The sequence below is a fragment of the Zootoca vivipara genome, chromosome 3 (genome assembly GCF_965207765.1).
Source record: "Zootoca vivipara chromosome 3, rZooViv2.hap1.1, whole genome shotgun sequence".
Classification (NCBI taxonomy): domain Eukaryota; kingdom Metazoa; phylum Chordata; class Lepidosauria; order Squamata; family Lacertidae; genus Zootoca; species Zootoca vivipara.
The window spans coordinates 46,660,472-46,675,996 of record NC_142586.1 but is presented as its reverse complement, the minus strand read 5'-3'; the positions used below and the strand labels follow the sequence as shown (position 1 = coordinate 46,675,996).

At 40.4% G+C, this 15,525-nt stretch overlaps 1 protein-coding gene across 2 annotated transcripts in view; it reads right to left on the bottom strand.

The window, feature by feature from the left end:
- Positions 1 to 1,129: 1,129 nt before the first annotated feature.
- Positions 1,130 to 15,525, bottom strand: part of LIN28B (lin-28 RNA binding posttranscriptional regulator B) — a 77,438-nt gene continuing 63,042 nt past the window's right edge. For both annotated transcript variants that reach the window (XM_088665998.1, XM_088665999.1), the window contains exon 4: positions 1,130 to 10,531. In XM_088665998.1, coding sequence (XP_088522124.1) covers positions 10,159 to 10,531 — 373 coding nt within the window. In that variant the 3' untranslated portion in view covers positions 1,130 to 10,158. The remainder of the gene's footprint in view (positions 10,532 to 15,525) is intronic.

Here is a 15,525-nt window from a genome sequence, read left to right as displayed (position 1 = left end):
TCGATGTGAGAGAAGATATTAGAACAGATTAAGAAGGAAGTTTGTTTGTAAGCCTCTTGATAATGAGGTCAGCATTTGAAAACTTTAGCATGGGTCTGTCAGAAATAAATTCTAAATAAAAAAAATCCTTCCAGTAGCACCTTAGAGACCAACTAAGTTTGTCATAGGTATGAGCTTTCGTGTGCATGCACACTTCTGCAGAAAGCTCATACCTATGACAAACTTAGTTGGTCTCTAAGGTGCTACTGGAAGGAATTTTTTTAATTTTGTTTCGACTACATCAGACCAACACGGCTACCTACCTGTAACTAGAAATAAATCCTGCCAGACTAGCTTTATCTCTTTGATCGGGTTACTAGCTTATTGGGTTGTGGAAAAGCCACAGACAAAAATTATCACGATTTCAGCAAAGCATTAGCAAAAGTCCCCCAAGGTATTTTTGTTTGCAAATATGTCAAGTGAGAGAAAGATTAGGGAAAGTAACATCATGTGGATTCACAGCTGAGTGGAACACACTACTAAGAGTGCTCATCAAGGCTGTTCTCATCAACTGGAGAGAGATTTTCAGTGGGATGCCACCCTTGGCAGATACTTTTCAATTGTTGTTGTTTAGTCGTTTAGTCGTGTCCGACTCTTCGTGACCCCATGGACCAGAGCACACCAGGCACTCCTGTCTTCCACTGCCTCCCGCAGTTTGGTCAAACTTATGTTCGTAGCTTCGAGAACACTGTCCAACCATCTCGTCCTCTGTCATCCCGTCCATAGAGTTTTCTTGGCAGGGATACTGGAGTGGCTTGCCAATTCCTTCTCCAGGTGGATCACGTTTGGTCAAAACATAACTTCTCTAAGTTATTTAAGCCCCTTCACCACGACAAGGCAGTGATCCATGAAGGATCACTTTTCAATATTTTAATCAATGACTAAGATAGGGATGGTTCACCTTCTTTAGGCCAAAAGTCACACTGACCCATTGTCAACTCTTTGGGGGCTACATATCAAAGTAGGCATGAGCAAAATGTAAAAGTGGCCAAGGGCGGCTTCTTTTTTAAAGTCATACTGGGGGGGGGGATCTTGTGTTCCAAAAAAAAAAAAAAAATGGGATCACAGAATCACAGCACAGGACTTGGTCAGCAAGACAAAAAATATTTTATTTAAAAACCAGACAATGGAGAGAATCTATCAAAACACAAATAGACAACTAACATCTCAGAAGATGGTAATATAATTCAAATTGACTTGATCGACAGGAAAACTGGGCTGAGAAAAGAACATATATTTTTTAGGAAAGACAATTGCAAAGTCTTGCATTTATGTGCATGTGCGTACACAAACAAACACACACACACACCCAAGTGCACAATTTAGGATAAGGGATACCTGGCTTGGCAGCAGTATATGTGGAAATGATATCAAGACTGCAGATGATCACAAGCCTAATTTGCAGGTTAATGCATGCAACTTCCCCAAAATGTTAATGTTAAGGCTACATTTCATACATTATTTAAAGTATATACTCAATTTATTAAGCAATTATAATGTATGCATATGCTTAATAACAATGCCACCCATCTGACTGGGTTGCCCCAGTCACTCTGGGCAGCTCCCATCAAAAAGAGTAAAACATAATACAATACAATATTGCAATAAAATATTGTGCTCACCTCCTCACCGTTGCTTCTTCTCCAAGCCTTTGGGCAGCCAGAGACACCCAAGCAGCTCCCAGCTCATACCAGCCTCACTGCTATTCTTCACCACTGCAACCTCTGCAGTCCAAGAGAGGAAAAACTGGAACAAGACTTCTGGCACTTGTCTAGGTCCAAAAGCACTGTGCTGGGCCCCACAACCTGTTGGGGTATGTGCAGAGTGCCCATTCAACACGCCGGCGGACTGTGCCAATGGAACAGAAAAACTCCAGACAGTTCTAGGTAAGGTCAGCCCCTTTACTGACAGTCTAGAGCAGTTCCACAGATTGGAGATTGTAATATAGTGTCCTTCCACAGCAGCATACTGTCTCCTTGCATTGTTCCAACACAGACTAGGCTAAGGGCAGGGGCCAAGAGCAAGCTTGCTTCAAACACAGGTGTAGTTATACTTGAGATTGTGCCGACTCACTCTCACATGCTTAACTAGCCACAGGTGCAGGAAAAACACACACCAAAATTAACCAGCAGTGCACATCTAACTTAACCCTTTCATGTCCCTTTTCCTCTGCATGCATCAACCTTTGTCCATTAACGAGTGGTCAGTTTTGGGCTGGGACCTGGGAGGCCAGCCAGCATTCAAATCCCCAGAGAGCCATGACCTTAGGTCAGTCACTGCCTCTCAGCCTAACCCAGGCATCCCCAAACTTCAGCCCTCCAGATGTTTTGGACTACAATTCCCATCATCCCTGACCACTGGTCTTGTTAGCTGGGGATCATAGGAGTTGTAGGCCAAAACATCTGGAGGGCCGCAGTTTGGAGATGCTTTGCCTAACCTATCTCACAGGGTGGAGAGACAGAACCATGTACACCACCTGGAGTTCCACGAAGGAAAAGATGGAACATAAATGTAATAATAAAGAAAATAAGAAGCCACAGTGGTTCATCCAAGCACTCATTTTTCTTTTTGTCTTAACATCCCTTGGTTACTATTTCCTTACCATTCTCAAAACCAAAGCATTCAAGTGGTATTTCTAAAGTGTTCACAATCTCAAACTTGGTTTGTCTTTCTTCTAGTTAACATAGCTTACAAACTGAGCTTTGAGGAGGAAGAAAATCTTCAGGAAACACGGGGAATTTAAGCTAATGCAATTTTTAAAAAAGGATAAACACACTCTCTTTCCCATCCTTCATGCATGTCATAACAAAATTTCAGAAACCATTGGTAAATGCCAACGTTATATGTTTTATTTTTCATCATGTAATCTTTTTAAACCTCAGTCACAAATTGATGATTGATAGAAATAATAACAGTAGGCAATAGGCATTAAACAAAAATATATAAAATACAGGATATGTAGAAAGGCAATCAGTGCTTCAGTCCAATGAGACAGAGACAGTAAACATGTGAAAAATGGCCTTTAAAAAATCAACAACTCCCTGTCTTTTCTTTTAAAAGACTCAAACAATTCAAGTGATTTTTTTATTTAAAAAAATTATACATTGTAAACAAAATATGAATCAAAATGGACCATAAGGTAATCTATATACTACAGAGGATAGTTTTAAAAACACTAGATAAAAAGACAATATTCAAGACGCACAGATATCTGTGTTCACTTTGGTCTCTGGCTATGGGTTTACCATTAGCAACATACAGATTCAAGCTACTCTGGTGTAATACTTGTCAAACCAGTTTGTTAGTTAAAAAGTAGTAAAATGCAAGAGGTAGTCAAAACCATCATCATGTTCTTCCTTAGTCTGCCCATTTTAGGTTAGCAACAATTGTAGCAAGTGTCCAAATACTTTCTAATGAGCAGTTTATTGTAGTGGCTGTATCCTCCAAATGAACGTCATAAAAGCCTAGTTGGCAACTAGTTTTACTGGAGGGGCACCAATTGGATTAGGGCACCCTCAAAAGGCCCTGATGCTACTGACTCTGCTCCTCCACACCCCTGGTTTGCGTCTGGGCTTGGCAGTTGGGGGGCGGCAGAGACAGGTGGCTGAATTTGGCCAAGGGATTACAAATTGTTTTCCCCCAACAAATACTGCTTAACAGAGCCACTGAACTACACACAGCTCCATGATCACAATAAAGAGTTTCCAGTGCCAACATCTTGTTACTAACCAGTCATGATGACAGAAGTAACACAACCAGGCTGTCCATATAAAACAGAAAAAAGGACACATTTAACAAGTCTTCAAAAGCGAGCAAAGACAAAATAATCAAATCTCATTAAAGACATCTAGTAAAATTAAATTCAGTGCATCTGCACACACTTACACCTTTTCCCAAATTACTTTTATAACCATCGTAACGCATGGGGAAGAAACACACACACACACATATATTTTTATGATAAACATTTCTTAGAGATAAATTAATTTAAATTAGCTTTAAGACTTAATGAGATCTTCCCATGTTCTTTATCATTTTTCTTACGAAGAAGGTCACAATGTCTATAAACACTTTCATAGGTCTCCATCCACAAAACTACATACTAGAAGTAACTTTGGGATAGCACTAGCACAAATTAAAAGTTTTTAAAAAATGAGTAGCCTTTATTTGGCAAAATATCACATTTTTAGAGCCAATTTTGGTGCCCAAAGAGCACCTGTTGTATTTTCCCTTCCAGAATGGTCTTTCCAAGAGATGCTATGCAAGTGTGCACATAGTATTTGGGGTCAACTCAGTGGCACAACCCCTGCTGACTTCAGTATTGTGTCTGGAGAGGCTCTCTGGGTCTATCTATCTCTTTATCGAAGATCAATTATGATATGTTTGTGGAGGAGAGGAGGGGCTCCATTCCTGGGGTTGGGGGAGACATGTGCTGGTTGGGAGCCCCATTACATCTAATTTGACAAGCTTGTTGCTTGAAACATTGGCCCAGGGGTGCTGTTCAAAGTTCATGCTGTTTAACGAAGTGGAATTTCAACAGAAGCTCAGGATACAATCCAGAATGAGAGTACAATAGATTCCTTAACATGATACTCAAATGGAAAAACTGACCATTTGAATTTTGCTGCTAGTGTGTACACACAAATATTTCAGGATGTTGACACCAGCCATAGCTGCCAAGTTTTCCCTTTTCTCACGAGGAAGCCTATTCAGCATAAGGGAATTTCCCTTAAAAAAAGGGATAACTTGGCAGCTATGACACCAGCCTTAAGGTCATTATTTTGGCTTGATTCAGATGCAACAACCATGGTCCAAGAACAAGCCTTGCCCCCTTCCCTCCTTCCCACCATGAGACCAGTTTCAAAGAAGATATTAGCCCTGTTTGTCAGTGCATTTGGGAAGAATGCTCAATCACATGAGAGGGAGAGCAGGTCAATGTCTGCTGGCCGCACTCCCGTGCTGCCATCCAGAGAGGTGAGGTCTGAAGAAGGAAGTGCACTCTATATATGCAAGCTTCCCTTCAGGATTTAAAATCCGGATTGCACAGGGTTCTCAGTCAAAAGGGGAACCAACCGATGTAGAACCTACATATGGAAGCTACATACGTACATAGAACCAGTGCTTTCTCCCCTCAAAAAATGTTTTAGGGGTGCTCTTATTTTCCTACTTATATTGAAATACTGTCCTTAATGAGGCCAAACTTAGATTCACAAAATGTTTAGGCATATGTGTACACCAGAAAAAAAAAGCACTGCAAAGAACCTACACGGGGTTGGCAGTGGCTACAACCAATGTTAGAAATTAGCCAGGCACCAGGCATGTTTTGCAACTGGTGTGGGTCCAATTGTGACCATGTGGAGATCTCTGGATGCCAGGTTGGCAACTGGGGAAAGCAAAATATCACTTAGAGAAGGATCTGGATATTTTTTTCTTGAAGCTTGATTTTGTTTTATTCCGGATTGATTTATTTGATGTTTTAATGTTTTGTAAACCACTTTGAGAGATATATATAGAGAGAGGGGGGGGTCCTAGATATTAAATTAATAATAATGATAATAAACTGAATTGCAAAAAAGGGGAGAAAGGCACCAAGACATTCCATTGTGGTGACTGTAACATAGGTTTAAGGTGCCAATTGGTGATTAGATTATATATCTGAGTTTCTAACACTGGCTACAACAGGAGCTGTGGCTGCAGTCTTGCTCTTCCACTCTATGCAACCATAACTGCATGAAACAGAATGCTTGAATGAGGCTAATGTGGTTTCTTAAACCAGTCTCCTGGTTAAAGCACTGCTTATAAACCAAGATCTGATCCTGGTTTGATCTTTAAACCAGTTTTCTGGTTCAACAAATCACAGTATCTTCTTCAAAGCTGAGCATAAAAGTGGAAGAGGGAAGGGAGAGTACAGGGGCAAGGCTCATTCTCAAGTCTGACAAAACATGCTCTATTGGACTGAAATTGTTATGTTTAAAGCTGGTTATTCAGATCTGGACCAGGTACTGATTGCTTACTTGGGCTTGCCCATAGTCAAAATACTAAAAGCCAGGAGTGCATATTTTGAAGAGTTTTATCAAAGTAACTAGAATTTTTGGTGTGGCACAGCTGGGTGGCAAATTACTTCACCAACTGAAGTGGGGTGTGAGTGGAAATGAAATGTTCCTTACATTTAGAAGTACGCCCAAGTTGCTTGTGTGTGTGTGTGTGTGTGTGCTGCTTATATTTATTTAAAGCAGATAATTTGAGTAATTGTTGGCCCAAACAAACAACATGCTTGTAATTTAATTGTAATCCAGGGATACTCAATTAATTGCCACATGCTGCTTCTTTCCCAGAAAATCGGTTACCTTCATGTGTGGCGTTTGTGTGTGAAGCAACACCCATTTCCCTTTGAGCTAGAAAAGCAAATCTAAACTTTAAAGAGACTCTCACATCATTTCAAATGGACACATCATGTTTAAATTACATACATATTTGCCGTAACATTGTGCAGTGAAAGCTGTATTAATTGCAGAATAATTTCAAAAACAACAACTGGTATGTACCATAGGATCAACAGCCACCTTTAAGTCCTAAACAGCATAAAGGTGTTGCTTCTGTGGCAAGTATGAGGTAGTTGTTTGCTTGTAAACAGAATAACTTTACTATGCCTTATGCAAACAATGTGGCTTGGAATTTCAGAAATGGTGAGGAGTTGCTCAGCTCACAATTCTGAAAGTCAGCCGCACTTGTGAATGTCAAGTCACAAACGTTCACTTAAAAACAGGATTACCACTGTGCTTCTGTTTTAACGGGAAAGCATAATGCAAAAGGTTGATATTTTGAGTTATCAGAAACTCCTTTATATGTAAACAGAGGTAGCTACTATCATCAGCACATAACATGTATATATTATAAAAGGTCTCTTTTTGGTTTGTTTTGAGCAAGCAAGTAAAAGCAAGTCATCTGTAAAACAAAAATAAAAGAAGATTAACATGGCATTTTCCCTGAGCAAGGTCCTTTGTCCTGAGAAGGCTATTTTGTAATAATGACCATCCTCCGATATATAAAAATAAAATGTAAACTTTTTAATAATAAGATAGGTTTGATAGGCTCTCAGCGATTCAGTCTGTGGCTGCTAGAATTTATTCATTTCGTAATAATTTCTGGTCTGGAATTTTAAAGTATGTAAACAGAGGAATGGCCAGTTTTCAAATCCACCATTTCCACCTTACTATATGTAATGGTCAAGGAACTTTGGTTTACATTTTCAAAGTGACCTAGGTTTTGCATTGTTGCTGTTTGACCCAGTTATCATACCTGCTAAAAGGTTATGCAATGCCACTTTGATTTGTCTACATAACTTAAATAAGTTTACAGTCCTTACATAAGGCAAGGAAGTACTCCTCTATACATATAATCACATTCAGTATCGTCAAAAAAAAAAAAAAAAAACTTTTCATCATAGCACACCAATAACTTCAGTATAAACCATTGAGATCCACCTCCCTCAAACACTGTCATGGAATTCAAGCAAAGGGACATAGGTTTTGTGCCTGTTACTGAGGTCGCTGAAACATATACATTTTCTGCAGTGAGGTGGGGGGCGGGGAGAGAGGTGGTGGCAGCAGCAGCAGCAGGAGGAGGAATAATTCAAGGTTTGGGTCCTCCAACAAGGAACAAATGTCTTCTCTGCGTAACTCCGATGCAGCAAATGGAGTTACATCAGACTTGACTGGAGGCCTATCAAAACAAGTCATATTGCTGTCAGTGAAACAACAGATAAAACGGGGCTTGGAAGATTCTGGTCAAAGCGTTTCACAGTGCAATCTTACACAAGTCTAATCGCAAGGAAGTCCCACTGAGTTTGCATGGGCTTACTCTCAGGTAAGTGAGCAACGGGCTAAGGGAAAATGTTCCGGCAAGATTTTAATGGGAATTATTTTACACACAACCAAAGTTTCTTTGGATTGTTCCTACAGCAGCTGCCGCTGTCTAGGAGGCAAATAACTTAAAAAGAAAAAGAAAAACCACATGCTTGCATCTTTGGGAATGGCAAATAATGCAGCAAACACCTCAAAGAAAATGCTGGCAATGCACATGGTACCTTTATGCATAATGATGTGTGACAATTTAGTAATGTGGCTTTAGAGAAACCAGCTAGCTACAAGCATTGGCTACAGGTCCAAGGTCATTAACTGTGAGTAGCCTTAATGACTATTCCAGAGCCTATGTCTATTTAATATTAACACAGGGGATTAGTTGCAGAGCATTTAAAAAGAACACTTTATGTTCAATAGGATAAAGAAATATTCTAATGATCAACACGACATATCTATGGTGGACACAGGCTCATTTTGGGGTTCATGATCAAATAATAGGCAGTCAAATGATTGGCTTCCTAATCTCACTATAAATTGGAGTTTTCAACATCAAATCAGTTTGGCAACTCCTTAAGAAACTTTAAAAATCTGGTGTGCATGAAGATTACAATTTTTATTATTAAATTTTGACTTTTAAAAAAGGCTGCATTGCTACGCCCAGTTTCCATGGGAGTAGGCCCCATTGAACTCAATGCAACTTGCCTCTAAATAAACCTGCTTCAAAACTCCCATTGCACTGTAAATACTAAAGCTTGACATTTGTAACATTAAAAGGCCAAGTGGCTTAAGTCCAGTCTCTCAAAATAGAATCAAGACGCAAAAAGGAAATCTTACCTGTGTTCCCTTTTCAAAAGATGTAAAAATATATTCACTTATCTAGCATGTAATCAGTAAAAACGGAGTCAGAGGAGAATGCTGATTGCTACTGCTGCCTTCATAACGCCTCCAAGATTTGCACAAAATAAAGATTCAAGGTGGTATCTCAATACAACTCTAAACAATCATATCAATGTATACATTCTGCCTCAAAGTCACCTCACCTGCATTTAAACCATATTAACTTAATACAATATTTGAGATACCAGCACAGAAAACTACACATTCATAGTCTTTGGGGGAGGGGAAAGAGAGGGGAATACCTTTAATCCTTTAAACATTGTAGCAATTCTGGGGGTTATTTAAACCAAGACATTATCCTTCCAAGGTGAGAAGTTTATTAAAAGCACCGCTATCCTGGATAATGGGAGCAAGAAATTATTATTTTTTAAAAGCCTTACCCTGAACCCTACAGGGATGTCTTAATATCTTCAGTACCATAGCAATGGCAATTTTAAGTAGCAAAAATTCTTTGGGCTTCCATGAAATAACAGTGGTGATCTCTTCCCCACCCTTTCTTTTTCTTCCATAATAGCAATGATACATTAAAGAAAAATCCCAGGAATGCCTATTCAAAAATTACTCAGGCTATTGCTTTCCAATGGGTATCCAAGGAAACAGAGTGTTGCATGTATACATTCAAGACATGCACAGAGTCAGAGATGGTTTATGAGGACAGAAATGAGCTGCAGGTTGCCTGCTTCCTCCACCCCCACCTTCCCCTTCTGGCATGGCTGCAATTCTAATGCTTGATTAACTGCAGGTTCAGCTGTATGTCCTGTGGTTTAAACACGTACTATTTATAATCTTTTGTTCTGCTTGTAAGTGGCTTTGAATGGGCATTTGCCCATAAATGCAGTCGAAAAACGTTTTCAATTACAAACAAAAACAAACAAACGGCAGTTAATCTTAACTATGGTTTACTGAAATTAGCAGCTCATAACCCTCAATCTGAATTTGTTTTCATTTCAAGCAAGCCAGTTAAGATTAACCCCCGTTTGTCAGTTTGGACAAAACATCAAGCTGCAAATAATCAAGAAGAAAACCAGAAGCTTCCCAGCTCCTTGCAGCTGTGCTGGACAGGGAGAGAGGTAGCAGGGAATTGTGGGAAGCATGTGATCCTAAGGCTTGCTGCAGCTTATCCTCATCATAGCAAGTCATGGTTTCTTGTGGCGTCTGAAGCAGTTGAATGATATAGAGGAAACTCAGTTCAAATGGAGTTTGCTTGGAGTGATTGGTCTGGTTTGTTTTCAGAATGACCACAGTTTTCTCAACAGTAGTTAAAAGTTGAAGTTGGTTGCATGATATGTGGAATTATTCTCCTTGTGCTTGAATGAGGTAGACATCCCAAGAGGGTAAAGGAGATGAAAGACAAAAGCTTTTAAGTCTTTTTCCTTTTTTGAACAGAGGGCCCCTTCCGGCTCTGTTCTTCAGGCGATGGAGATAATTTACTCGATGCTCCAGCTTCTTGCGGTGACCTGCCTGAGCGTTCTAAGACATCTGCTCTTCCCTCCTGAGAATAGGATGGAGATGTGTAGCCATAAGCCCCTGCCCCTTCTTTCAGGAATGCTGAAGTGGAGGGCTGGGGGTCTGCTTCGTATCTTCCCTGATAACTAGTGGGCTGCTGCAGAACAGTTTTATGTGGGCAGTTCGCCACCATGTGCATGATACTCTGACAGTAATGGCACTTCTTTGGCTGCGGAGGTAGTGTACATTCCTTAGCATGATGGTCGAGGCCACCACAATTGTAGCATCTGCAAAAGAGAAAGGTTTTCTTAAAATGGAAGAGGCAAAACAGGTGCATTTTGGGGGGGGCTCTATGCATCAAAAAGTGGGGGAGGGGATGCCTTATCTGCAATTGTTTGGGCGACCCAAAATATTTAAGACTTATTTTTAAAAGGAAGTGATTTCTTCATTATTCAAAGGTGTCCTCAAATGGAGAGAGAAAAAAATCAAGTTCAAGGATTTATGGGTACATGCTTGTCCAATTTGGGAGCAGAACGAGAATTCATGCCACCAAAGAGATTTAGACAACTCTCACACATCTATGGCTTCTTCTAATTAACGTATATTCCAGCGTATAAGACGACCCCCAACTTTTCCAGTTAAAATATAGAGTTTGGGATATACTCGCCGTATAAGAAATACGACCCGGCGTATAAGATGACCCCCGACTTTTGAGAAGATTTTCCTGGGTTAAAAAGTAGTCTTATACACAGGAATACACAGTACTCATAGTCCGGTAAGAAGTGCGCCATTTTCCTGCTCCTTTTCAATACAAACAAAAGAAAAGTGACCTGCACAGCTAGGCAGATGTCCATTGCAGTTGCAGGTGAACAGCCAGGCACTTACATATCCAGAGACTGTCTGCTGAGTGTGTTTGAGGCTGGCATGTGTGAGCATACATTTGGTGCATGTTCGCTTGTATATCTACACAAGAATGTATGAATGGCCCTACTGGATCAAACCAAAGTCCCATCTATTCCAGCATCCTTTCCTCACAGTGGCCCATGTGAAGACTGAAAGCAGGACATGAACACAAAAGGACCATTTCCAGTTGCGTTCCCCAGCAACTGGTATTCAAAGACATGCCATCTCCAATCTACCAGAGCAGTGTCTGTCACTGGAGATTTGCCTATTTTACCTTAGTCCACAAGAAACAAGGTAATGACACAATGAATTAAATGAAGAACTGCCAGTAACTAACTCTAACTTACGAAGTCCCAATTCAAAGATACTGTCAAGAAAACCACCTCACGGCCTACAAATCATGTAAAATTCAGAATATACGATGAATCATGGAATGGATGGTGGTCAGCAAAGAACCATAGGCATATTAGAAAAACAAACTGATCAATGAAGTTTATCATTACGACATGTTATTTTACAGACCAATATGGGCAGGGGAAGAAGTGCAGAAGACTGAAGCTAAAATTTAACTGAGCTAGGCAGGGAAAGACAAATGACAAGAGCAGCAAGGAAGGGGTCAGCAAAGATAAGATGCAGCAGAGAGGGAAGAAAAAGGAGAAGGAAAGATATCAAGGGTTCATGGGAGCAAATACAAGTATTGAGTCTTTTAATTGTTTATTTCTTTACACTATCTGTATGCATCATCAGGAAGGAGAAGATCCAGGAATGCTGGATTGGTTCCACTGGTGTGTTTGCAGTGCACTGACCTGCCCGCTGTTTCACTCTCCCCCTCCCCCTCTCCATCCTTGTATTCAGCAGCAACCCAAGTGACTGGAGGTCAGATGAGCACTGCTGCCTCCCTGTGCTGCCATCTATATGCCACCCAACAATCTCATACTCTGGATAGCTTCCAACAGTGAAACATTAAAACAGCACAAAAGTCAGCAATTGTCAAAAGCAGCAAATATTTCAGCAGCAGCAAATTAAAACAGTATCACCTAAAAGCACACAGATGATATAAAATCCAATGGATTAAAAGTATCTTGTGGACCAACCTGAGACCTGTGGGTATAAGGGAGGCATATAAATGTAATTAATTAATAATAGCTGTATATATATAATAATAATAATAATAATAATAATAATAATAATAATAATAATAATAATTTATTATTTACAGTATACCCCGCCCATCTGGCTGGATTTCCCCAGCCACTCTGGGCGGCTTCCAACTGAATGTTAAAAATGTTAAAAACAATACAGCATCAAACATTAAAAGCAGGGCCACCTTCAGTTGGTCTTCGCTTGGTGTGTGTGGGGAAAATAAAGTTTCTAGAGAGCCTGCCTAGGAAGGGTGATAACCCAGGTAGGTGCCACCACAGAAAAGCCTCTTTCTCCTGTGATCAATTGTTACACTTTACTTGGCTGGGGCACCCAGAGGACAGCCTCCTAAAATAAAGGGATAGGTACATGTGGGAGAAGACTATCCTTCCAATTCCCTGGTCCCAATCCATTAGGACTTTTAAGGTCAAAATTGGAACCATGAATTGAGCTTGGAAATGGGCAAAGGACTAGTACAGATGATAAACCACTAGCATATGTTTAGATCATTCGGTCCCCAATTATAAAATTGCTATAATAATACTGTTCTGGACCACTTGAAATTTATGGGCAACCCCATGTATACAACAGCACAATATTCCAAACAGGAACAAACAGGTTAACAGAAGTTACTGCTCCTGAGGAATTGCCATAGTTGGCAATTGGACACTCAGTTAATAAAAGGTGCTTTGAGTCACTAAGATGATCTGTGCCTCTAATGGCAATGCAGGATCAATTAGCACCTATTAGTACCAATGAGCATTCCCAAACTATGTACCTGATCATGTTCTCAAAGTGTCAGTGGGGACAGGAAATTTCTGTGACTTTCCTCAAGCTAATTTATCTTATGATCCAAGCAAGCCCGTGTCTTTAACAAAGCATCCAAAATACTGCAATAATTTTTAAACAAACTATACCAAAGGAAATTTGTACGAACAGCACTAAGTTATAGGATAACAATAATGCCAGTATAAACTCTCACACAAACGTATTAAACAATGTTATACATTGTATTGCATTATACATTCAAATAATTTTGAGTGTGAATAGGCCTCCACTGAACAATAGAAAGTGCACCAGGGGGTCAGAAATAAAAGAAACAAAGGAAATCTTTGGCAATGAGTTACTGACATAAAGATACAGTAGTACTTTATGTGTTTATTCTTTTTGAATGTTTAAACATACTCCACTAGAGGGCAGCAAGAATCCAAACAATTACCTCTCTCTTGTAGTTTTAAAATCATCATTATAGTATTGGCACACGTTGGAGGGTTCAGATAAATTTTATCTATTCATATGCTTATTCAGTGATTTAAAAGATGTCTAGGCCACTCTGCTAGACAGCAAGTGGTGGAAATATCATTCCAAACATTGCTTGGAGCACATATAATTGTTCCCAGCATCTTACAGTGAAGGCAGAGTTTGCTGCCTGCGTTGCATCTGCTGCTAGCAGTCCAGTGGAGTTCTTCAGAGTGGTTTGGAGGTTTACTGGCCCCTGAGGGAGTTAAGTTTTTGGAAACACTCTAGGGTAAAATTGCTGGACGCTGTGATACCATAGCTAGTGCAAAACCACATGAGATGTCAACCCACATTTAACCAAGTTTTATGGGAACAATCTCTTGGTAGCTCAGTCGGCAGAGCATGAGACTCTTAATCGCAGGGTCATGTGGGGGGGGGGCTCGAGCCCCATGTTGGACAAAAGATTCCTGCATTGCACGGGGTTGGACTAGATGACCCTTGTGGTCCCATCTGACCACACGCCTGCATGAACCCTGTTCCTTGTGGTTAATATAAACTAGCAAGCAGAGCATGACTAGATGGGTCCAGAGTGTTAATTTATCATTATACGGTGGGGTGGTGCCTTCTGCTTTGAATCCACTAGTATGTGATAGTTGGGGTTTCACTGGTTACTAATATGCATTTTCTTGGGAAGGTGATTGAGAGAACTGGAGCAGCTGCAACCCTTCCTAGTTGAAACTGATTATCTGAACCCATTTCAGTGGCTTGAATTGCCTTTGTTGCCATGGGTGTAGCCAAGGTGGCCAGGGGGGGCAGCTTCCCCCCTAAATCAAGTAAATTAATAAAAATACTTAACAGAGATTCTGCCCTCCCCAACACGAAGTCTGCCCCCCTAACATAACCCCTGGCTATGCCCATGTTTGTTGCCTTTGTCTTTCCTTCATTGGGGGAGGGACGAGGGTCTATTCAATCTCTCCATGTTTTGATACCATTGACCATGGTATTCTCTTGAACTAGCTCTACAGGATGGGCGTCCAGGGCACTGTTTTTATATTGATTCCAGTCTTACATGGCAAATCAGTTCCAGAGAACAGCATTGATGAAATGATATTTGGCTCCCTAGCATCTGTGTTATGGGTTGCGTCAGGACACTATTTTGTCTCCTTTGGTATTTAATATCTATATGAAGCCACTGATCATTAAAGGATTTAGAGCAAAGTGTCACTTGTATGCAGATGATATGCCTCCCCCCCCTCTCTCTCTGAACCACCCCACTGTGTAATGATAAATTCATCCTAGTTCTGCAGCAATAAAACTGCTAGCACATTTGCAAAGGTAAGCATGGTCTGGGGCATGGTTTCAAACTGGATGGGGGATTGCATGTTGAGGGGGTTTGGGCTGCTGAGCTTTGCAAATGTGCTACCAGTTTTACTGCTGTACCACCTGCTTTACAACTGTACTCCTCTGACAGGGTTCATACAGTACTACAAGCTGGGTTTTAGTGTTACAGTTCCAGCCCCCTGGAATCAGTTGCCAGCTGAAATTAGACAGACAATTAACATCCTGATGTTTAGACAGCTACTGAAAATATTTGTTTATAGTCTTTCCCTGAACTGTGAAACACTTAATAGGTTTATAAAATAAACTGAAAAGATATAAGGACAAGAAGTGTAACCGTCCCACCCATTTTGATTAGCATAGTGGTGTTATAGTGACATCTTGTGATTGACAAGTGGGTTGATCCACCCACCTGCCAAAGTTGGCGCATGGGATGGGGCCAAGCCAAAAAAGTTCCCCACCTGTGGGCTATAATATGGTTAAGAGCCCTCTTTAAATTGGATTTAGTAGCTGTCCCCTACTGAACATGCTGAGTTCTACTGATCCATTAAGAAAACCAGAACTGAAGATAAGCTTGTCTACCTTCTCTGATAGATGTTTCCCTTCAATTTCAGTAAATTTGTTAAGCTTCCTTCACCTTTTAATGAACATATGCAGAGAG